The following is a 24,482-nucleotide window of genomic DNA, read 5'->3' on the forward strand; positions in this document are numbered from 1 at the left end:
GGAAAAGCGCCGCTGTTCCCGCTCTGAAGCCGTAAATATAGTTAAATAAAGCCATCATTGGTACTCAGGCGCTACCGCACGCCACACTCCAACCAATGAGGCTTCTCTTGCTAAGGCTGTAGGACTTGCTTTGAAAGAAGTGCTGCGTGAGGTTTCTGCACAAATAGTTTTGTCTGTGACGGAACAGGTTTCAAACCTTTTGTCAGCTTAGACTCAACAAATTGTGCAACTCCTTTCCTTGTCATTGTCTTCCCAGAGGGTGGTAGCCAGCGCCGCCACCCTCAAGCGTCAGATATACTTCTAGTAAATATAAATAGTCCAGAAAGTGAAGGAGAACACAGTCGCCCAGATAGCCGATATGGTAAGGCATTCGAGATCTAATCGAAAGGCGTGGGTTCGGTCCCCACTCTGGGCGCGTGTTTTTCTTTCTTTCTTTCTTCCTTATATTAAAAAAAATCTTAACTTCATTAACCATAGTAAAAAATAGAGCCTAACCACACCCCTATGCCTCCTTTGGCGTTGTAGACTGCCGACCTATGTTTCTGTATATATATATATATATATATATATATATATATATATATATATATATATATATATATATATATATATATATATGATAGAACTGAGCCCGAATTGTTTCCACGACGATGCTCGTAAGAGTCCGGAGCAGTACTATCAAATGTAAAAGATAGCATAACTTCCGTTACTTCAGTTTGTCGCTGCCTCGTCACTTCCCCTGCGACTCTGCACACAGGCAACTGCCAGCTTTCCAGCAAATGAAGCGCTTTAGTTTCACAACAGCTGGGCAGCTATGCATACGTGGCTCCGGTGAGTTTTTCACGCACCTGTTAGAGCTCGGAGAGCAGGGAAATGCGCATTTGCGGCCTATAGCAGGTCCATTGTGGAAGCAAGGGTATCTGCGGTGAGGGTAAATATAATGCAATTCGTACATTTTAGACATTGATTTTCATAGCTGGCAAATGTGATGGCGGAGTTATTTCACGTGTGCGGTGAGGTATGCACCGGAACTGTGTTGCAGCAACATACCTGCAGAGAGGAATGTTTCTCATGTTCCGAAGTTCCGGTTCAAGTGGCGATAAGGAGTCATAGGTTCTATTTTGTAAAGACATGTTCCAACAAACTCGTTATTCTAAGAAAAATGTCGCTTTTATTTTGTGTACCATCAACGGGGATTTGTTGTGTGCGTGTAATTTTCTTCGCTGTGGCAACAAATTTTACCGTTGATGATGGGATTTAGTCTTTCCTGCCAACAATCCGTACGTTGTGTCGACTTTGTTTCAGATGGCATCGGCAATTGATGTGCAGATCCATATCTTTGCGAACCTGGGAAGGGGAGTTGCAGAGGCGTCGATCTTCTTGAAGGCCATTTTAGCTCAGCGGTCCACGAAATTAAATTCAGGAATGCCACAATCCGTCTAATGGTTCTGTCGTCCGCTCACGACATCACACTAAATGTAATTTAAAAAATAAGACATTACCTCTCGGGGATTTTCTTCGCCGAAGCTACACCTGTATTTGAGGCGTTCTGCAGTAGAGGGCTACGAATAATTCAGATCTACAGAGGATCTTAACCCGCTCCATGGTCTCGACATGCTGGATGCTGTTCTTTGCTTTTGGCCTCCAACACAAAAAAGGCCGCCGCGGCAGGGTTGGAATCCGTGTCAAAGCCTGGGCCACTGCATCAGGTATAGACGGCCCCTTGGCGAGATGGCACATGCCATCCGCCCTATTCGAAGGGGATGTCAATCAATCAATCAATCAATCAATCAATCAATCAATCAATCAATCAATCAATCAATCAATCAATCAATCAATCAATCAATCAATCAATCAATCAAATATTAATAATTAATTGCCTACTTGTGGAATGGAATGGTCGCAGTACATAGGTAGGAAAACCTTTGAAAGCGAGATTGCAGGCCAAGGCGCATGGAGCTAAAGGTGGAAAGACAGGAATGGGAAATCGCCTGCTTAGAAATGTGTGTGAATTGGAAGAAGTATACATTTCATATTGTCGTACGCAGAGCAATAAAATTTTGACAGCTGCATTAGTAGATGTTTTAGCACTGCGGGCTTCATTGGCCCCGAAGAAAGGCGCACGGGGAATATAATCTTTTTCCGATGCTGCTGTTTTCCTGTCGGAAGGGTGTATACATGGCTAACGTACGGGCGCGCGGTTTCCATTTACAGTTTCGGAGGTAAAGCATCGCTGTACAGCTCCTCCGCTTTCGGTGGTGAGCGGCTCTGGAGGCCGTCTCTGAGTGCGCAGAAATCTCGGACATCTAAGTTTAAATTCTGCAGGACAACAAAACCGGTGAAAGAAAGGAGCAACGCTAGAACCTTCGGCATGATCTAACTGATTCAGTCAAGAATGCTGCAAAGACGAATCAACAACGCCGACGATGAAAGGATTTCCCCGACGACTCAGGTAAGAACGAGAATTTTGTACCTAGGCAATTTTTCCCCCATCCCAGCTTACAAAAAACTTTTCGCGCGGCACCGTTGGCTCTTCGCCATGTACCACAGTAGTTCCGGGCCACCATACCTAGCCGATACAAGAGCGCTTACTTCTTGTAAATAATAAAAGTCGGAGAATCACACACGTGTGGGTAGGCGAAAGACTCATATCTTAGTTCAGGCAGTGCTATCCTCTCTGAGTAAGTGACTGCACGTTTGTCGTGATTATGTCATCTTCTGCTGCGCACATTGCCTTCGTCATCGCAGGGGTTTATTGGTTTGTTTATTTGTTCATTTACAAACTGCTAGCCTTAGTGCCAGTATTTAGGCTGAAGTGCGTGTACATTTTGGCAACATCGAAGACATTCGCCACGTACCAACGCGGAGAAAGAGAGTTAAATTGACTATCAAACAGAAAAAAAGTAAAATACTATACAATATCTAGGTACGTTTACATAGAGAGAGAGACAAAGAGTGAGAGAGAAAGAGAGGAAGATCTTCAATCTGGAATGGAGAGGTCAGGGTCTCCTAGCTGCAGTGCTTGCTACGCCAGATGCGGATAATTACAATGCAGTCAGGTAGTCGTTAGACATTTGGAAGGCAACAATGAGAGAGGGAAAAATTGAATATGAAAACCACACGCAATGAAATGCAAGAAACAAAACTCAAAACAAACCTGAGTAAGAACTCGAGAAAATGGTGGCGAAGATGCAAAAAGCGTCAAGCCAACAGAAAGGAGATAAAAATGTGAATGACGACGCAAACGCGTACAGGTGTAGTCTCGCCCACAGTTCAAGAATTACAAAATTCTCCTGAGCACACAGACCGCAAAAAGCACAGACCAGTTTATGTCACCAAAGATGAGTCATTATCGTTGGCCCAGGGTCCAAGAAAGTGACACAACTGAAGCCTTGCTCCACGCCATACACGAGACCGACAGCTAGCCGTGGTTGCTAACGCAGCGGCAAATCGGGGGCATATGCACAACAAGTGCTCGGTAGCTTCGCGCACAGCGCACCTGGGCACAGTGGTGAATCCTCCCACTCTATTCCGAACTTGAAGCTTCGAGTGCAAGCCTCGTTGATGCGCAGACGACGCAGTACTCCTTCAGACCCTTTGTTTAGGCAGGGTGGAAAACGGAATTTACAGAGAGGGTAAATGGCATCCAGAGGTAGATGTCCACTGTGAGAGTACTGTCACTTCGACATTTGATCATTCCATCCATTTCGAGAGAAAAGGGCACAAACTTGTATGCACGCAATATCCAAGTGCAAAACCTAGTAGTGAAAAACTGATAAAAATAATACAAACATCAGTGCCATTACGCGGTCGTTACAAAAAAGACAACATAGAAATGGGCAACATTTTTTCCGCAAGAAGAATAGAAAAAAATTATGCGATGTTTATGTCTGGGGCGTAACCTTCGCACCATAACGGCTGCACTGGTGTCTCGGCTGGTTTTGCCTTAGTGGCAGCGAGTCTCTTTTTTCGCCGTGTTCCCTTGAATCTTCTTGTAAGACATACTTCCGCAGGTGACCAGCTTCACAGCTTCAGCTGAGGTAGACACTCAGGAGTACAACGCAGTAGAGACAATGCCGACAAGCAGAGAGGTGCTGCAATTTTTCCCTCTCGTTATCATTGTCAAAATAATTTTCCTGTTGCTTCGTTTTGTTTTTCTCCCTATTCACTAAGACTGATAGCCTTGGCCAATCACCCTCGTTCGCCCTACATGTACGCTGTTACTTATGAAATGTCCACCCAGGATGCCTTTTTACAGTTAAAACACGATATCGTACACGGCGATAACGACCAAGATCAAATAATCCTTGCACTGGACATCAAAGGTGCCTTCGACAATGTGTCGCACGATTCCATCCTCAAGGCAGCCGAGGAGATACACTAGGGGAAAAACATACAATTACATCAGAAACTTCATATGATACAGAACAGCAACAATCAGCATAGGCAACACTCAATCCGGCTCCTAAGGCACCAAACAGGGGCATGCCCCAGGGATAAATTATCTCACCTCTTCGGTTCAACTTAACAATGATCAATAGCGCGCAGAAAGTGAAAGAACGTGAATAAATTGGGCAACATATATGCTGACGACATTACCATATCGATGAAAAGTGGAATGGTACAATCAAAATTAAATATGCTGCAGAATGCTTTCAACGACCTTCAAGAGCCGATTATATAAACTGGCTTGAAATGTGGCCCTGAAAAATATGAGCTCATCAGATTAAGATCGACAGGAAATAAAATTAACATCACTCCAGCCAACATAAAACTGGATGAATAGAACATTTTTGTCATGCGTCCCCCGTCACTTCAACCTCAGACGATCTTCCACCATGGCGGTACACGACAATGACAACGAATAAGACGACGAAGCTTCGTCGCCGTGACCAGCCAGCGCCAACATCCGATACCACAGTCCCTGAAGGCCACTGCGTACTGTACACAGACGCAGCTCTTCTGCCAGACGGAGGACGGACTGCTTTCGTCAGTGCCACGCACCCGGAAATCAAAGGCTCGCGCTGTTACGCTACCGACACTCCGGACCCGCTGCTACTGGAGCTCCAGGCTGTTCATGACGCAGTCAATGCTGCAAGTGCACTCCATAACATCACGGAGGTGCATATATATACAGACTCGCTCAGTGCTGTGAAGCATCTGAAGCAAGTAAAGAAGACACCTCTGATCTGCCAGCAGATTCACAGCCTCCACAGAACATCAGAGCTAACGATCCGTGTACATTGGGTACAGGGGCACGGTCGCAATATACTGAATCAATTAGCGGACCATATTTCCCACTCTTCTTCCCCCCCTGAGTCCTCCCCTAGCCCCCTTCCTTGTGATCCGCGCTCCCGTCTTTTAGCCCGGAAATCTCTCCTGAGAAGGGACACACGTGCCCTAATTCCCCCGTGTGTCTGCTCCCTGCCCCCTAATCTTTCCCGGGTGGAGGAAGTTTCTCTCAGGAGGCTTCGGGCTGGGGTGGCCCTCACACCTTCAGTCACTTGGACTTGGGGGCACTCACAAGACGACCCAGGAACGTGTCCCAAGTGTCCGTCTCCGGCGGTTGAAGCTGACGCCAAGCATCTTTTGTGGACGTGCGCGGGAACGAGGACAGCTCGAGACCATGCGCTCAGAAAGGTTGGTCTCCGGTGGGATAAACCGGATGACTACAACCGCTGGGTGCAGGACGATAAATACTGCAGGTCGCTGATGGACTTTCTGCACGCCACTGGACTGCATGCATACCTGTAGATTTGAACACCTGTCGGTTTCGTGACCTTCTGTGCTCTTGGCAGCCCCTCTCTCCCTATTTTCTTCTCTTTCTCTTTCCTTCCTACTTTTTTCTCTACTCCCATTTTTAAAACGCCTCTCTTTCTCTTTCCTTCCTACTTTCTTCTCTACCTCTATCTTTAAAACGCCTTCCATATGCCGCGCGGCAAACACTCGTAATAAAAAAAAAAAAAAGAACATCCCTTTCCGCCCCGCAATGATAATACTAGGCATGGTTATTCAAGATGACAACGAAGCTACACATACTCTAAGCAAGCTTGGCAAGATGGCTAAACAGCTGGAAAGTGTATTAAGAATAATCACAAGAGCTATGAAGGGCAGAACAGGGGAGGATCACTAACAGAGTGGACAGTGGCTCTGGGTCACATGAGGAAGACGGCAGAGGGGGAGGAGACACCCTCCGCCTTGTTCAAGCCCACATAATGAGCCGCATTGCATATAGCCTCGCCTCCAACCAGTTGGATTACAAACAAGATAAAAGGGTCAATGCATTAATAAGAACATCACACAAGACTGCTCTAGGCCTACCAATGTACACGTCCAACGAAACATTCCTAAAGCTGGGCGTACACAACACCTTCAGCGAAATCAAGAACACGCTATTAGACGCCCAGAAAGAAGGTCTTCTCAAAACCAGAAAGGGCAAAGAAATTCTCAGAAGATTCGTACAGCCTACATTAATAGAATGATCGACTTAACACCTGATCAAAGAAGCTGTACCAAGACCTCTTCCATTCCCAAGAAAATGGACCCCCCTCACAATAAGGGCAAAAGATTAGCAAGAATTCGATACATTCCACAAACATACCCGGACAACCCAAACGCAATCTACACTGATGCGGACGTAAACAAGCAAGGCAATGTATCAGCCGCAGCTACCAACGGACATGGGAAATAGCTTTACTTTATGATTACCAAAAAACAGAATATTCAAGAAGCATTAACCACTGCCTTTATACTAGCGATCAAATGGGCTGAATTCAAGAACAAGGACTCCATAATTATCACTGACTCAACTAGGGTCATAAGAAACGTCATCTGCGGCACCGTCCCAAAAGATGTTGAAATACTACTTCCGAAAATCCTCAAACACAAACACACACTTGTCTGCACTCCCGCCCATCAGGGGCTAGAGGGTAACGACGAGGCAGATTCTCTTGCGATGACTACCATACACCGCACACAGCCGGAGCATTCATACGCCCTCCCTGCTTACTGTCAGTGCACAGACAAATTAACATCGTAGACCTCACCGAAGAGCAGTGCTTACACCCCACCCCAGCCTAAGTGATGAAGAAGCGAGAAATTTTCGAGAAATGCAGAGTAACACCTACTGACATAATTCCAAACTCTCACTTATGCTCCAAGAAAAGTATAATGAAAACCGCAAACGTCACCAGAAGGCCGAATCATTCTATAAAGTCTGGGATTGCCCAATCATTTGGGACGAAAATAGCCTGAAACCCCATTAGACTCCTCGGAGGAATCCCTGTCCAGCTCGGACCCTGCATAGCAGCTTCCGCTGCTTAGTAGGTCCAGGGATGGCCAAATAGCTTCTGGGGGACTGAAATTTGGATCCCACCCTTTATCTCTCCCCCTTTCCCTTCCAACTTTTACAAAATAGAGAGAGAGAGAGAGAGAGAGAGAGAGAGAGAGAGAGAGAGAGAGAGAGAGAGAGAGGAGGGAGAGGGAGAGAAGGCTCTTTATTGAAAAAGCAGACAGGTTTGCCGCGTTTACAGTCGCCCACATGCTTCTCTGCAGTGGGCTGGGGACGGAGGAAGAAAGGCTCAAGAAAGAGCTGGGCAGGAAAGAAGAAGAAAAAAACTGTCGTGGACTTCGCGCGATAACGCAGTTACACGCATTTGATTTTGTTCTGAGCTTGGGCCGAATGATTTACAAGTTTGAAATTAAGGCAACGTCATCCAAATAAGACTTCAAATTCAGTGCAGCTTTGCGCTGCTTCGAGGGGCAAATCCATGTGCCAAAAATAGTCCTGAGAGTTGTTGGTTCCTGTTCTAGGCGTTCAATCTTTCAAGGAAGTGGGATCTTGGTTTAATGTTGGCCGCACATTCTAATAAAGTGTGTTCAACTGTTTTGACTCAAGAGCAATTACCACTGTGCGTACTTGGCATCGCTTCAAGTAGAAATAGGTAACTATTTGTGTATGCAAAGTTCAGTCGTAGACGATGGTATAACGTTTCCAGGTTACGAGGGAGCTGTCTCTGGAGTCTCGACTTTAATTATGGGTCAATAGTGTTCAAAAAGCAGCGAGTATTTTGCGAGTTACTCCATAGACGGTTTCTTTCAGTCGCCGCAAAGTGGTGAGCCATGGCAGAAGTTTCTGTTTTCGTAAAATGTACCTTGCGGTGTTTCTGGCTCAGAAGGCCTTTACGGGCCGCTTCGTCGGCGTTTTGGTTCTCTTTGATGCCGTTTTATCCAGGTATCAAATGCAATTTAATGTTGTGTCCAGCAGAGCAGGCACGGTGGTAAAGGTATGAGATGTCACAGGCTGTGATTTGGGGGGAGGGGGGGGGGGGCGGCGGAATCTACTTCTCTTTGACAGAATTTGCGGAGGTGCCTTGGAGTCCGTGAATATGCTCCATTGGTGCGGCACTTGGCGCAGCATGTAAATGACTGCCTCCTTTGGAGCATAGTGCTCTGTCGCTGTCGAAGATGTTTGTCTCTCCAAACGAAATTAAAGCATTTCAACAGTTGGTGGTATGTATGGTCCAGAAGAAGAGCTTTGCATGGTTGATGAACCATCGCTGAATATGAATGTTCTGCTGAATGCGCTCTATACGTGTAGTCTAGAACGATGTGAAGGATTTCTTACTGGGGCATAGTCTTTTTGGGGCCAATTCTTGGGATACCACATTAAAGGTGTAGGGGAGCAAGGTTCCACGGATGGAAATGCGGCGGCATTATTTGTGAGGGCTGAATTGGAGCAGACAGCGGTATGCTATGGATCTTCTGGGCGAATCCGGACCTGTTGCATTTGGAGGCGACGTGACTTAGGAAGTGGTTTCTTGCGTGTAGCCATTGTATCAAGTGCAATCGAAGGGTCTCGTGTTGTCTAATCACTTCAAAAGGCAAACAATGTGCCTCTGCTACGGTTCCAACGCTCGAAGATCCGTTAGAAAGTCCAATACAGGTGCGTAGGTTGTTGTTTCTTGCCTTCTCAATGCTTTTCGTGCTTGTCTGAGATATTTTATGCAGGATCGCGAGGCTGAAACGCAGCACCCCATCCACATAGCCCTTGTGCAGCATAACAATTGAATGACAATCACCGGCTCCGCGCGAACCTGTAAGACATTTAAAAACTCGAGCGGCCGAATTAATGCGGCTCCGTATCTGTTTGACTTCCGGTGAACAGGTCAAGTTGCGGCCTATTAAAACTCCTGGAAATTTTGGGCTCGTACATACGAAAGTATGTACCCGCCCACTATCAATGGATAGCGATCGATATTTTGCCGTGTGAAGGCCATGGCCACGCTCTTATATGGAGAAAGTTGAAGGCAGTGGGCTGCGAGGTAGTTGTAAATGCTGTATAGGGCTCTCTGTAATCGCTGCTGTGTTCATCGTAATGAACGAATAGCACATTACACACAGATATCATCTGCGTACAGCGTGATCTTCCCTCCACGCGGCAGGATTCTCTTGAGTGAAAAGAGGCTCAGGTTGAACAGCAACGGTGTTAGTTCGGCACCTTGAAGTACACCCTTTTCCAACGCGTAATGAGAAATTGAGCCTTCCGGAGTGGTCATGAAAATGTGTCTTCCGTAAAGGTAGTACGCTATCCATGTGTATAGCTTGCCCCCAAAGCCATAATCTTCAAAAGCGGCAAGAATTGCTGTGTGGAGGTCCGAATCAAGCGTGGCCTTTAAGTTCAGGAAAATTGCGGTTGGTGTGCAGCCAGAACTAAGTGATACTTACAGTGAGGATGCTAGAGCTATGATATTTTCTATCGCTGATCTGTTCTGACGAAAATCATTCATTTCCGGGAGATAAACCTTCCGTTCTCAAGAAACCATGACATCTCGGTATGTATAACCTTTGGCGTTATATTTTCGGTACAGCAGAGCATGGCGATAGGCCGGAAGGTTTGCGCTTTTCCAGGTTTTAAAAGTGAAATTTCTTTTTTCTTTAAAAGTGAAAATTCTTTCCGCAATTTACCTTTTTGCAATGTTGAATTGTGGAATTGTAGTAGACGTAGTTTAGAGGGCCGAGATAGATGGACTATGGCTACGTAGATGACGCCGTCATGGCCTGATGTAGCGCGCTTTTTCACATCAAAGGTAGCCGAAAAAAGCTCTTCTATAGTAAAGGAAAAATCAAGGGCTGGCTCCGACACTTTCGAGGCAATCGAGGAGGAGGCACGCACGAATCGTTGAGGAGGCATTGCTGGCGATGAAAGAAGCTTACAGTATTCTTCGGTCACTTCCTTCAAAGATGCGAGCTCGTGCAGGGAGAGGGCACCTAACAGGTGCAGCTGCTGCGTGCAATTTCGCATTCCATTCATCATTCGCCATATGCGTCTGAAAGGCTGCCTGACGTTCAGCGTAGCAGGGAAGCTCCTCCAACGTTGCTGGGGTAGCTAGTTAAGGTGCTGTCGGATATGTCTTTGCGCTCGCTTAGAAGCTCGCAGGTGTTCGATGGTCTTGGTGCGCAACGCCTTCCTCTCCACCCGCCTTCGTATGGCACATAACCTGTGATAACCTGGATCATTTTCTGGTATGTCATGGCATTTCGTTATGCAGCGCGTGGTGTCCCGCAAACAAGATGCAATTGAATCAACTAGTTCGTCATCCCCAGTCACAACTGTCACAAATCTACTCGAAGCACTCGTAAATGCATTCAAGCTCGTACACTTCACTTTCATACAGCGAGATGACTCCGAGGCGTCGAGGGCGGGTATCAAAATGGAGTAATGGTCATGTCTCCTCGTTTCTACGTTAGTGGTCCATGTAAATCATCGAGAAAATGTAGCGGACATGAATGATAGATCAATGCAGCTGGTGACGGTGATGGCATAGCTTGAGGTAAATTATGCCATCAGTTAGTGGTTCAATACGGTAGCTAATTAGCAAGTCAGCAAGCTTCTGCCCTCTTGCGCTCGTGTGTGTGCGCTCACCCCGCATTACACTGTGTGTATTGAAATCCCCACGAGTAATGTAGGAGCGACGTATTCTTTTTGATATTTTCCAGCCGCGACACATCAAAGGCGCCACCTGGCTCGAGGTAGCCGGATATTAAAGGGACACTGAAGTGAATTTGTCAAGCTCCCGTTTTTGCTTGCACTGCGTAGACTGGCTCAAATTAGCACACTTTTCATCGTTTATCCGGTTGAAAAATCGGTAATTATTTTACAAAGCGCGAAAGAAGAAAAACTACCATGCGCGGTTTGCGGCGGCCGCACCAACTAAGGCTGTGGCGTTGGGAGGAGGGGGCACTGTGATTGGACGATGCCCAAGGTTAGCAATCAAACAAGTTTCGATTTCGGTTTCGGCTTCGGTTCTGTAAAACACAACCAATGGCATTGTTGGATGGGCATTCTCAATATCTCAGTAATCATCGTACTGCGCTTCTGCTATGTTGTCGGTTGTAAAATGCATAAGATAAGCCTGCCAGGACGGCTTGGAATCGTAGCATTCACTAGCCGAGGCCTACGCAGTGCATGAACGCCCTCCGCGTCCCCGCAGACGCTCAAATGCGATGCGCTTTTCTTCTATATTTGGAGCTTGCCTCACTCATGCCTGTATCGTAAAAAGCGTGTTCGCACCAGGCCAAGGGTCTGTTGATTCTGGCCTGTGCCCACTGCCCGCAAGCAGTCGGTGCTTATGGAAACAGCACGCCAAGAAGAACTCGCTAGCGCGCCAGTGCCAGCCTGCGCGCGTTCTGTGAACTACTTCGTGGAGCAATGAACGTTGCGGCCCAAAAAAAGGTGAACTCAGTATAGAAAACATCGGCGGAAAACAAAAAAGTTAACTTATAAAAAACAAAGTACGTACCCGCGGGGATTCGAACTTGTGACTTGCAAAACACTTGCGCTGACTTACCTAGCGCTCCAAACAACTCGGCCACGGGCGCATGCTGCCAACCTTGGAAATATATAGTATAAAATGTATAACCAGTTTACACTTTTATTTAGTTTTAGCATTCCAAGCAGCTTAGGTGACTATTTGTTGTTTTGCGCTCGTGCAGTAAGCGTCCCCCAAGTTTCCACAATATCTCACGTCTAGCAATTGCATTTCTTAGACGGAAAAGCGTTCGCAGATGCGTAGTCGTGCTGCTGACCACTCTGCTTGTTCACCCAGCGCAAAAAAGTGCTTCCCGCACCGTAGTTTTACGCTGTACGGTAAAAATATCAGTTGATTTTATTTCCTTAGTACCTATATTGACTTCGCTGACTCTTCTCTCGCCTTCAAGAGTCCTTATATTTTCCTACTGGCGTACCGGTCAGCGAAGCGTCGCATGTGCGCTTGCGCAGCGCTTGTGTGACGTGACCTTGACTTGGAGCTAGATACAGTGTACAAACTAACGAATTAAAGAAAGGCACATTCTTCCATTCACAAACGTGTCCTGGCTTCGTTTCAACTGAGCGAACGAATTGCGACGACCCGTCGGCGGCCGGCGGACGAAACGCTGGGCCGACTGCACTGTCTGAAGGCCGGGGAGCCGTGCAGTAGCGCAGCCAATTGCGAGCTCGGCTCCTCCCGACGTCACACGAAAATGCCACAGAAAACGGGCGAGCGTAAAGAGAGGAGGACAGGATTTTTGAATTAATTTTTCTACTAAATAAAATCGCGTAAACGCGCCCAGATTGGTCGAAACATGGCCTTGGAACTCCGGACTACAATTTGCGCTAGTAATCACGCAATGTTTACATATCACTTCAGTGTCCCTTTAAAGTAAAACGTTGACGGCCGATAACAATAGCCCCACAAACATACTCATTTGTGTCGTGCGGTGTGACGGCAACTTTAACAAAGAGCATGCCATCACTAAAAGCGACAAGTAGCCTGCTCGGCCCAATATATCCCAATATATCGCCGGGAGTACAAAAGTTGATAACCGTCCATACGAAATTTACCTCCCACACCAGACTCTGAGATGACAATGAAAGGAAAGAGGTATGTGGTAATAAGGTAACCAAAGCCCGCAAGCTTAGACGCAAGGAACGAGCGTTCCACTGAAAAATTGTAGAGTTCCTGTAATTGGTGTGAAGTGACAGTCCAGGGCCCACAGCTTGCATTCTTAGGGTGGGCCTCCAAACGAACACCCCTGCGCTGAGAACGAGGCGTTCACCAACGGCTCCAATTCCAAGACAGCTTCGACATCGAAGAGGCTTCCGGAAGACGGAAGTACACGGCGGATAGCCTTGACAGCAGCGAACAACATAGGTATTAGAACCTGCCCGAGGTCAGTAATGGGAGAGCTGACCTGTCGTCAGGTTTCGATGGTCGTTCCGTGTGCGAAGGGTCTGGGAGGTAGTGACATGTTCAGAGTGTGTCGCGGTCTTGAATTGTATGTTTTCTGACGGCACCAACTTGAGGTTCGCCTAAACCGACATTGCGTATGACTTGTCAGGTGGCGACTTCATTACCGACGACTGTTCTGCTCGAAGAGAGTTGCTTAACTTGTTAGGTGCCGGCTTCGTTTGCAATGACTGACCTGTTTGAAGAGAGTTCGTTGACGTAAACACCATTTCCAGGTTTTGGGGCGGGTCCTGTCGACCCGGGTGTTTACCTTACGCTTGCTCTATGGCTGAAGCGAGGGTCGCAGATTTTGTTTTTAGACGCGATCCACATGATGCTGGATGCGATCCATTACAATTTGCACACAGTGGATGTGACCTTGATGTGCAATCCATGTGAGAATGCGGCCCAGCCACACTTTGCACCGCACAGGACCACTGCAGCGTTTGGCAACGTGTCCGGGTCGCTTGCACTTAAAGCACTGCGTAGCTGCACCCATATATGACTCTATGGGGTACCTACTAAACTCAAGGTATACCCGCTTAGGCAACCGGGAGTCACTCGCAAATTCCAGAATCATTGTGCCACGCCGTGACCCTGTGACTGTACTGTTTTCATCGGGGACGTAGGACACCTCTCGCCTAGCAAATATTACGCCCTGGCCCTGTAGATACTCGAGCAGTACATTGCCGGTGTACCCTCGAGGCATACCGTGAATCTTGCCAAACGTCGCTGAAAAAGAGAAACTCGGACGACCATACCAACGACTTTCGTGATTTCTAATGGCCTATTGACCGCAGAAAGTGTTGGTACCGTGACGATGAGGCTGCTGCAGCTAGAAGGTTTGGATTCACCCTTGTTCCGAATCACCCCACCGCTGTGCTTCGTGCAACAATCCTCGGCTGTGTGGAGAAGCCTCCACTGCGTGCGCCTTTCAAGCACGCCTACCTGTGAGTGACTCACGCTTGCAGCCGACGAAGCCAAGCGCGTCGCTACATGTCTGGATCACTGGTGCCTCGCTATTGGCATGGTTCAAACTTTGGCGGTGGCAGATGAGTCATGCTTCAACTTGTCCGAAGGACGCGGAAGGTGCTGCGGGGACCTCCTCTCTCCTCTCTCTCGGACTCAGCGTGCGCCGCTACTACCGGCCGCTCACGAACTCTGGAAAGAGCGTTGTGTGTGTTTGTGCCGTTGGTGTCGTGTCCACAATCTAGAGGGAACGCTTGTTTGACCGTTGGCGCTTTGGGCATAAATAAGATCCCCCAAGCGCTTTAGTTCATTCCTGTTTGAGCAGTGAATCAATGCTGTCACTCTGCTCGAGTCCTGTACTGTAACCTCGCCCGTCGGGGTATTGTTGTTGTCTGGCTTCGGCCATCTCTCGCCTTGAAGTAAACAAGTCAAGTGTTCCTTCGGCTTCTGGTCATCTTCAAGGCTGCAACGTTGGCTGGCCGCTCGCTTCACTACGCTACCATACGCATGTCGGAGGCGACGGAGCTCGTCTCGGGTACGCCTTCCCGTACGCAACACCCTCTAAAGGGAGCGTCCAGGGGCCCGATTCTCTAGGGAAACGGCGCGCGCCACTTGCCCATCGTTTAGAAACGGCGGCCTTCTTCTTCTTAGGTGGTTCGGGTGAAAAGGAAAAGGAAGTGCACTGGGGATATTATTGAGCCCAACTGGGGGCTCACCTGCATACAACCCAGTGCGGTGGGGACGGGGAGGAGGGGGATATAAAGATTAGAGAAGAAAGGGGGTGATAGAGAGATAGGTAGGCCTTGGGGACGCACTTGATTGGCCGTGTGCAAAATGTCGTCACGCGTTGTGTTATACGGAAAAATTGGGCCCATCTCCCCGCGAGGGGGACTCGAGTAAATGCGTCGCATAGGGGGTGGGTGTATTGCGTTAACGTTTAGTGTTTGGGGAGTTGGTGGTAGTGAATGCGTTGTATCAGCAGTTTCTTGACGTAGTTTGAATGAGTCAAGGATATAAGATGCGTTCGTAGCCTCCCATTCTGTGTCGGCTTTGTGGCGCAGTGGGTAGAGCACCATGTACATTGCGTTCCGCCCGCAGGGTCGAGGAATCGAAACCAGGTGCCGGATAGTATTTTTTTATATAGTGTAGGGGGAGGGGTGCGGACAACGACGGTGCGGACTACGACGGACGTCAACGCGGGTGACATCGTGAGTTACTGAAATGCTCTGCATTTAAAAGTACCGCGGAGCAGTCGCTCATGGCCCGTGACCTACTTAGTGTGCCGTTTTATGTGGTTTGAAAGACAACAGGCCGTAATTGATTACGTCGATTATCAATCAACCGCACGCCAAACGCCGGCCAGAAACGATGTGGGGGAAAGTGCGTCGTTTCAAACTGCGCTCGCTTACGGCGAAAGCGTCCGTGGTTCCTGCGCGGTGCACAGGCGGTTCCGTTCGTGCCTTGTCGTCTGCTAATTGTTTTTACCTCTGTGGTTTGTAAAACTCGAAGCTCGTTCGCGCCAAATACTTCGGCGACGTACCTCAGCGTTATTTCAGCGAACATTTTCACGCTGTCGCCGATGAACGTACCTGTCTATCAACTCCGACGCTCCAATATCAACGCAGGCGCACGGAACAAACATATGCCGCACATTTTTCCGCCAGGCGCACTTTGGTTGCACCAGTGCGGAAGTACGCGGCTGCACCAGTACGGACAGTACGCGGTAAATAGAACACTGCCGTAAACCGCGCCTAAAATGGTGTATCTCGACATGGCGGTGAATTCGCCTCTTCGTTAGCGGCACAGCAATCTCCGCAATCTCCGAGACGACAAATGCGATGGCCAAGGCGACAACACACGCCGCGCGACGCGTTCGCCCTCAGCGACGAGGAGTTTGCGCACAAATTTCGCCTTTCCAAGGTCGCGGCGCGCACTCTCTGTGGCGAGTTGCGGCTCCGTCTCGAACCTCAACGGGCAACGTTCCCTAGAAGTCTCAAAAGGGACAACGCTAGGGAACGTAGCTTGCTCTTTGATTGGCTAGTTCCTCTCCTCCGTTCTCCCCGACACCTTGGAAGCAACGCCACCTAGAGTCTAGGTGGCGTTGTTGGAAGGCCGGGGTCTTGCTCCAATTTTACGTCAAAATGACGTCACACGCGAAACGACGGCGCCGTTTTGGAGAATGGGGCCCCAGGTTGCGTTGGATGAAATGTCACTGGTATTCCTACCAGTCGCGCTTTTTTGCACTTAACTGCAGTAAATAGAGTCGCGTCCTTTGCCTCGATTTCTTCTGCCACCGTAGCAGCGTCCTCTTGACCCTCGCTGATAGCCCGCTTCTTCTGGGGAGGTTGGTCTTGTGAAGGTCCAGAAGCCGCGACGCGGGGCAGTGATGGCGGGACCTGTTGATGGCTATCTGATGACGTCATTTTTACGCCGATGCCTTCCCTAATGGCACCATGGAGAAAAGTCGATGACAGGCACCCATCAGACAGCGGGGCCTGCTCGCAACGTTGAAGGAGCGGTTTGACGTGCGGCACTTGCCTCGCAGGCGTATTCAGGCGAATAAAAGGCGACAGCACGTAGCAATATAGTGCACTGTGCGGTTAAAGAAGAGCAAAAAAATGAAAACTCAGAAAGAAGATTAAACAGACTGCCTATTTTTATCGTCGTACTACTTACGGAATTAGAGTGCTCAAATTACTCCTGTATTACCCAATTCTTCCCATTCTTTTTCCATGTCACTCCCCCCCTCCCCAAACAAAAATAAAAAGAATGACCTGGGGAACAACACCCACTCCAGCAACTGCATGGCAGGTTTGCAGCCAAGCAAAAATAAATGAACAGGGGTTATAAATCAAACATACTTTTTGCTGAAAAAGCCAATCTTTAGAATGCAAAAATGAATGTCCCCACATATTTCTTCCCTTTAGGCCACTTCCCAGCTGTTCGGCCATTTCGTACCCGCACGGCCACGTACATGCAGCTGCCCGTCCACATGCGTACGGAAGGCGACGTGAGCGTACAGGATACTAAAATACCTTTAAGCATGCCACTAGAACACGAGACCGTCACCGATCCTGCCATGCACACCCTAATTCACGGGAACACCACTTTCATAAAGAAGAACGGCACACACTGCTTGACCACATGGCAACTGGAGCACAGCACTCAGGAGCAGCGGCCAGAAGAACCCCGCAGCGGATGAGTGTACAGTCACGGCAACCACATAAACATCACAGAAGTTGTAGGAGAACATGCGTTTACTCATCACCACAGGCTTTGCCTCCTGGCTTCGCTGAAAGGTCGTAGGGGAAGGCAGATGTCATGTGCGGAGAATGCAGGCACCGTCTACTTGAATGCCAGATTAACTGCCGCGAAAAGTCCGGCATACTATCTGCACCAGTCCTACTGAAATTTTGATCGCTTCAGCATTGTTTAGTGCCTGACGCAAATAACGAAGGCCCACTAAGAGGAGGACGACGCGCATTAATCGGGACACAAGGAGAACTGTTTTTGCACAATACAGGAGATAGTGGCTAGCGGAAGGAGCAATGTGCCCGCAGAAGCACGTGTTATTGTGCAGCAGATCAACCCAGTGGAAATAACAAGGAAACCGTCAATGTGCGGTAAATAGTTGGGCATAGTCTTCGGGGCCGAAGGAAGAATGGAGGTCTCTGACACGGGTTTTGATGTCTAAGGTTTTAGAACCAAAGTTATCGCGCGCCGAGATATGTGCGCTCGAGAAATCGCGGTGTAATTTAAACTAATTTGTAGCCTTCCACTACGGTGTGCTTCACATCCCACGTGTAGTTTGCGGCGGGTAAACCCCCGTACCCCCCACTTTTTTTAGACTTTTTAGACTTGGTCCATCATTAGCTAGCTTGATACAACAATCGCCAGTGTGTAGGGGTTGCGAGATAAACTCGCATTCGGTAGGAAATGGGTTTGTAAATTAAAGCCGAATACAGTCATTTAAAAAAATGTTCTCTTCGTGTCGCTGGCCATTTTTGGAACTGTCGCTTGGTAACGCCGACGCAGGATTCTCGTGTAACGGGGTATTTAATCCTTTCGCATTAAAAGTAATTTAAACACTAGAATAAGCATTTTTACAACTTTAAAACTTGAAATAAGCGATGTGAAAAACAAATTTCCACTGAACACGCTAAATTAATGTCTAGCCTGACTCAACGCTCACGTGATAGGTGACACATAGCGCTGGCAGATCTGAATGCCACCTGCTGCTGCCTTTGCAAATGTCAGGGGCCCTATATAGAAGGGGTATATTCACCATACCTTTTCTTCTCCTCCAGCCGAGGCATATCTCTTTAGGCAAGCTCCTAATTTTTCGATACATTCCAAGGTCGACAAAACTCTGCCCGCATCGCTGTCAACGCTTTCTGTCTTTTTGAGGCAGTTTTCAGCCTGTGTGTTGCTTTCATGTATATAAGGGTGCCTGCTCACGTGAACAATTATTGTCTTCACAAAAGCACACGTCGCTGTTCCATGTACAGGCTAAATATTGGTAACACGCAGTACATGGGTACGACAAATAATGCACTGTTGGAAAATTTCTTTATTGGCCAATTTCAACGTCAGATACTGAGCAGGACGCATTTGTCCCGGCAACCGAGTTCTCGTTAACACACCCCACTGGGTTTGTTTACGGATGCTCTGCATCGTGCAGCTGCGCTTTCGCCCGCGAGTTTCGCTGCAGACTACGCCAAGTCTCGCAGAACAGCAGTTGCAAAAGCAGATCCCTCATTTCACGGCTCGTTGGCCGCGCCGTGCAAAAGCCGTCGCCGCTTGAAGCGTTCGTCGCAGGTAAGTGTCGGATAAGTACAACGTAGAAAAACGTGGGAACACGCAGTAAATTAGCGGATGAAAGTGAAGTTTTTATTGGGAAACAGCAAAGGCAGCGCTAACCTTTTGAAATATAGGTGATTACCCCACATTTCAATGAAGGCTTTACGATGACCTTTTGGCGACCTTTGCCGCCTTGCAGTCTGTGTAGCTGGGTTTCGGGAATGCCAGAAAAGTTAGAAAGGAAAATTCACGTTACAACTGTTTTTTTACAATGTTAGCCGCTGCGGCATTACTGATAAATGAACGGGGTAATGCATGCATACCGCAATGATGGAACCGTGGACTGGCATGCGGTGCAGCCCAGTATTCGTCTCCGACATGTTTCCTTGCAGAAAAAAGGGTCCTCTCTTCAGTGGAAGAGTGGAAGTGATTAATTATATCCAATCAATCAATAATTCCAACTGACGCTGCAATTTGTGGTGCCCTTGTTTGTTAACTTTTCATTTGGAGGACGAAGCAGAAAGGTTGCAATAGTAGCCGGTGGTGGATATATAGCGCGCGCGCCGCCCGATCGGTTAATTGATTGAAATTTTATTGGAGCAAGGAGGGCGTTTGCCGTACGGTGGAGAGAGGGATGGAAGGAAGGCGCCGCCCGAAAAATAGACTTTGCGCTGCACTAGATCTAGAATAGAATATATATTCATACATCCATCCTCGTCACCTATCACGACAGCAGTGCACTTCTGGGGCCATTTGTAGGACTGATGGGTTGAGGTGTTTCGACCGGAGCGTTCATTCCCTGAATTGTTTCGTCTTCGAAAATAGTTTTATATTTACCAACCGTGCCGAAAACTCCGACACACATGTGACGCTGTTTACGTGCGTGAATGGTAAAGCCTTATATTTCAATCTATTAGGTCCTCTATGTGTATAATGGTAGGACTGTCGTGATTACGCCATCTTCTGTTGCGACAATGCCTTCGTGATCAAAGGTGTGTATCTATGACGCGTAACCTTCACGTCGAACAGGTTGCGCTGGGGCCGGCTATTGTTTTTCCCCTGCCTCTTTGCTCGCCATGTTCCAATGCACATTTTTGTAAAGCTCGCGGTTTTGTGGGTGACCCGTTTCACAGCTGTTGCTAGCTAGACACTTATTAGTTAGTCCATCACCGTAGGGACATCACCGACAGCAGGAATGTTTTCAGTCATGGGATACTGTTCTTTCATTATCATTGTGGTAATTCTTTTTTCTTTATATCGTTTCCTTGCCTGCATACGAATTTGCCAATAGACCTTGTTACCCCTACATACACGCCATTACCGTAAACGTGCTTTAGGGCATGGCAAAATTTTTTCTGCCCCTGCCTCTAGTGTGCGATTATGTCCCCTAATTGCATCGTATGAATTTTTCCCTTTGAGTCCATTTTTCTTCCCTCTTGTTTTGTATTCCCCCTTCTTATCACTACACAAACGCTATTAGCGTAACCGTGTTTTTCTTTTGATGGAATTATTGTGCTCAGACAAATTATCCCTGTAGACCCCAGTACACGTCCCTAACTCCGGCTTATGAGTTGCAGCTACACCGCATTAAGTTGGTCTGCCTTCACTAATCTAGACCCAAAAGCTGGCCTCGGTGCAGGGGTTGAATGATAGAATTGCATTTCGTTGACCCCTTGAGCCATTTTTTATCTACTTACATTCTTTTCGCATGACCGGCAATTGTTAAACCATCGCTCCAGCTTTCTAAATAATTGGGCATCTAATACTATTTTTATTGGCCATGGCCTTGCTGGAGAATTGCCGGCGTTTTTTCCCACGCCTCGTTTCAATCACATGCCTCTTGAAATGGTTAAATTAACTCAGGCCTATGTTTACAAAGAACGTCTGGAAGGAGGCCTGAACAAAAAGTGGAGGCTATATAGTTCATTTGGCGAGGGTTCGTGCCCGGTGCTACAAACCACAGTTACGGTGACCAATAGACAAGAAGATAATAGAATCAAGTATACACTGCAAAATACAAACTAACTCACTAGAGCGCATACGAATGAAGAGAAACAATTTGACCAATAGGTGAATAATAAGTAATTTTTTGTAAAATTTTACGCGGCATGTCCTCGCTAGCGCCTGAATTCTAGCGATCGTTTATTAGAAGTTATAGTTTCCATGGGCAGATACGTGCACAAAATCTGTTCTCAGATGAGCGTTTACTCGCTAAGCAAAAAAAAAAAAAAAAAAAAGAAAACACATTTTCTTCGGAGGCAGATCTCGAGAGAAACACTGTGCCTCTTAATCATAATTCTCGGATGTGCATATATGGTAAATCATACAGGCTAAAGCAAATCAGATGTGCATGAGTAATAGAATACTACCACATCAGTAAACTTTCACAGCTGCATAAAACAGGCAGAAGTGTAATGTTTACAATTATTTTTGTAGCCTACCATACAAATCAAGCTAATTCGTTTGGAAGAAAGACTAGCAGAGTATTGAGATATAATCTAATACAGAAAAAAGGACGGCAGTAGGCCTGAGTTCATCATCACCATCGTCATCATCGTAATGTTTGTGTCTACTGCAGACGTAGGCCTCTCCCAAAGATTTCAGGGCCGTTCTATTGAGAGTTTGCAGAGTCGAATTTTCTTAGTTCCCCAATTTATCGAATCACTGGTGTTCCCTGTTCTGTTTATCTTCCCTTGGCAACTGCTCCGTTAAACGGATGGCCAATGGTTTCCTAACGTATAATATATCACGAGGAAGTTCTTATGATGCAGTGAATGCAAAAGCATTCGCGTCCCACCCCAGAACGTTAGTGTCTAGTGTCTAGTGCATTAGCACCTGCCACTAATTCTCACTGACGTAAGCAACGGATGACATGCTGTCGTCTGCCTAGAGGGGAGCAGTTCTGGCTCTTCGTCTGAACAAGAGAGGAGGGATGCCGTTAGCGAGCAAGGTACATGACGCGCCTACGATTTGCCGATCGAACGGCGCAATTCTGCGATTAAATGAAGGTTAGGTTCGTCTCACTATCATGTGATCATAAATCAATGCCTTACTGTGTTTTTCAGCGCCGCCACTGCACCGAAAAATTGACTGAAAGCAACGAGCTGCACTTAAACTTTTAGGGGCGAAGCACCTTCAGGCCGAGGCTTGTCCGGCGTCAGGCGTCCGTGCTCACGGCACAGCACCGTGTAAATCGAAACATCTGTGAACAAAATGGTTCGCAAAAGGTTAACATGAACAAAATAAAAGGTTGGCAAAAGGTTAGAGAGAGAGAGTGGGATAGAGAGGGAGAGTGGAGATGGAGAGAGAGAGAGAGACGCGCAGCACCATGTACATCGAAACATCTGTGAACCAAAGGTTTACAAAAGGTTAACAAGAACAAAATAAAAGGTTCACAAAAGGTTAGATAGATAGAGAGAGAGAGAGAGAGAGAGAGAGAGAGAGAGAGGGAGAGAGAGAGAGCTCTTGGAGAGCCGTGCTGTGCATGCGCGTGGAGCATTGGATTGGATTGGATAGAATTAGATTTAAATGAATTGGGTTGGATTCGATGGGTTTAGAATAAATTGAATGGCATTGTATTGAATTGGATTGGATTGGAAATTTTTTAGCAGCAGTAAGCACTCTCACGGGTGATTTGCGGTAAGAACGATCTCCAGTGCTTCACCCACTCGTCATGATTCACTTCGTGGAGATGCGTGAATTTTTTTAGGATACCTCTTTGGTCAGTTTAAAGAAGTGATGTGTTTCGCGGCGGCCAACCTAACAAAAACATGCCCAGGAGTAGCGACCAGTAGATTGCAGCCACTACAATTCCTCCGCTTACCTGGCCTCTTCATTCGACGGAACCTTCGTAGAAAATGGCTCCAAATTGGCTCTGATACGGTGTCCTGCGGCGTAGAGTGCCGTTTTAGGGGAGGAGCCCCTTAGGGGATCGGGCTGTCGGCGTCTCATATCGTCGTCGTCTCATGTAGTCATTGTACTAAAACACAGGGATATTCGCTTTCCAACGCCTCGCACTAGAACACTTCGTGCTTCAAAGACACGAGACGTTCAGCAAAGCTGTATACCTCTACCCACCAACGGTTTCATGTCTCTGGGCAAAAACGCCAAGGCGACAAGGCGCCAAGAATACACATATAGACTGCATGCTTCGCCCCTTCTCAGGTTTCACGTTATCATTTCATCTCCGTAAGCAAAAGCACCAATGCGCCAAGGATACACTTTTCTACACAGCAAGCTTCGCTCCTCCTCAGGTTTCGCGTTAGTGGAGGCCGCCCGAGATTTTTTTTTACGTGTGTGTGGAGCACCACTTGCCTGCGCATGTCTCTTCCGGCATCAGATGTTAGTATAAGGTCACCAAGTTGTAACTGTACGTCATATTTCTGCGTAGGGTTAGGGATGTGGCGTTGGACTGGAAACGAACTATCCGTTCGGATGGCATTTGCGTGACGTATTTTTACGGAAACCTGGCCCGGCTCCCAGGCCTAGGTGATCCTAGGACTCTTTATTGATGAACTGGCCGGTGACGTAGTACAAAAGAGGCAGGGACACGCATGACACACGAACAACCCACTGTCCGGTTTACTCCTATCTCGATAAACGTAACTGGCCCGTCAATGGCCTACAGAGAAAGACCAACTGGTAATGTGTAGCAAAAGCCGACAGGGGAAGATAGGCTGGTGCAGAGGTGGGTGGTCAGTTGCTGTCGCATGCTGACCCTCGGTGCACACCGTACAAAATTGATCGGCAGCGAGCACTAATAATACAAATCATTGCAGATTGCACAAAGGATGACCTGTGCATTGACACGACGAAATTGGACATCTTGCCCCTCTTAGTCTCTCCTCACAAAGCAACTACGATGTTCCGTCTTTTAAATGTTTCCGTCGGTCATTTACAGCGCTAAAGCCTAAAACGGGATACGGGATAATTGTTTTTAGACCAATTTTGTCTCTTTGTCATTTCAGCTTCTCAGCGTCACAATACACGGGGAGTGTACATCGTTCCACAGCAATTCCCGCTGACACATGGAGTTCGAAGAGGTGCTAATCAAAGCCGGCGGGTTCGGCCTGTTCAACAAGACTGTCCTGGTGCTCGCGTTGATATTGAGCGGCGTTCACACGAGTCTGTACAGTTTCGGGCACTTCCTCATACTGGTCGCGCCGTCCAGTCAGTGGTGCTTTCTCAACGGCACCCTGCCTTCGCCGGAGGACATGACAAAGTGTCCGAGAGGAAAATGTCGGGGTGCTCTCGCGCCCTCTGGAGAAATGTATAGTTGTAATGAAACTATATTTTTAGAGGGGCTCAATACATGTCCAACTGGATGGCAGTATGATTACGACGAGTACTTTCCGACAGTAACAGCGGAGGTAAGTGGTATAAAACAAATGCATTCAGTATGACTATGCCTCATTAGAAGGCAGCCAAATTACTTTAAACGATGTT

The 24,482-nt window shown here is 47.5% G+C and overlaps 1 protein-coding gene across 5 annotated transcripts in view; it reads left to right on the forward strand.

Annotated features, from left to right (window-relative positions):
* Positions 1 to 831: 831 nt before the first annotated feature.
* The window catches only part of LOC144169521 (organic cation transporter 1-like), an 86,669-nt gene continuing 63,018 nt past the window's right edge, over positions 832 to 24,482 (forward strand). For 2 of the 5 annotated variants that reach the window (XM_077698728.1, XM_077698726.1), the window contains exons 1-3: positions 832 to 931; positions 2,215 to 2,452; positions 24,005 to 24,406. In XM_077698728.1, the coding sequence (XP_077554854.1) occupies positions 24,065 to 24,406 (342 nt within the window). In that variant the 5' untranslated portion in view covers positions 832 to 931; positions 2,215 to 2,452; positions 24,005 to 24,064. Of the gene's footprint in view, positions 932 to 2,214; positions 2,453 to 18,913; positions 19,056 to 24,004; positions 24,407 to 24,482 lie in introns of those variants that run through there. The other 3 variants (XM_077698729.1, XM_077698727.1, XM_077698730.1) reach the window with 3 other exon arrangements.

Source organism: Haemaphysalis longicornis, unplaced genomic scaffold, assembly GCF_048455015.1.
Source record: "Haemaphysalis longicornis isolate Haplotype H1 unplaced genomic scaffold, Haemaphysalis longicornis Haplotype H1 scaffold_2, whole genome shotgun sequence".
Classification (NCBI taxonomy): Eukaryota; Metazoa; Arthropoda; class Arachnida; order Ixodida; family Ixodidae; genus Haemaphysalis; species Haemaphysalis longicornis.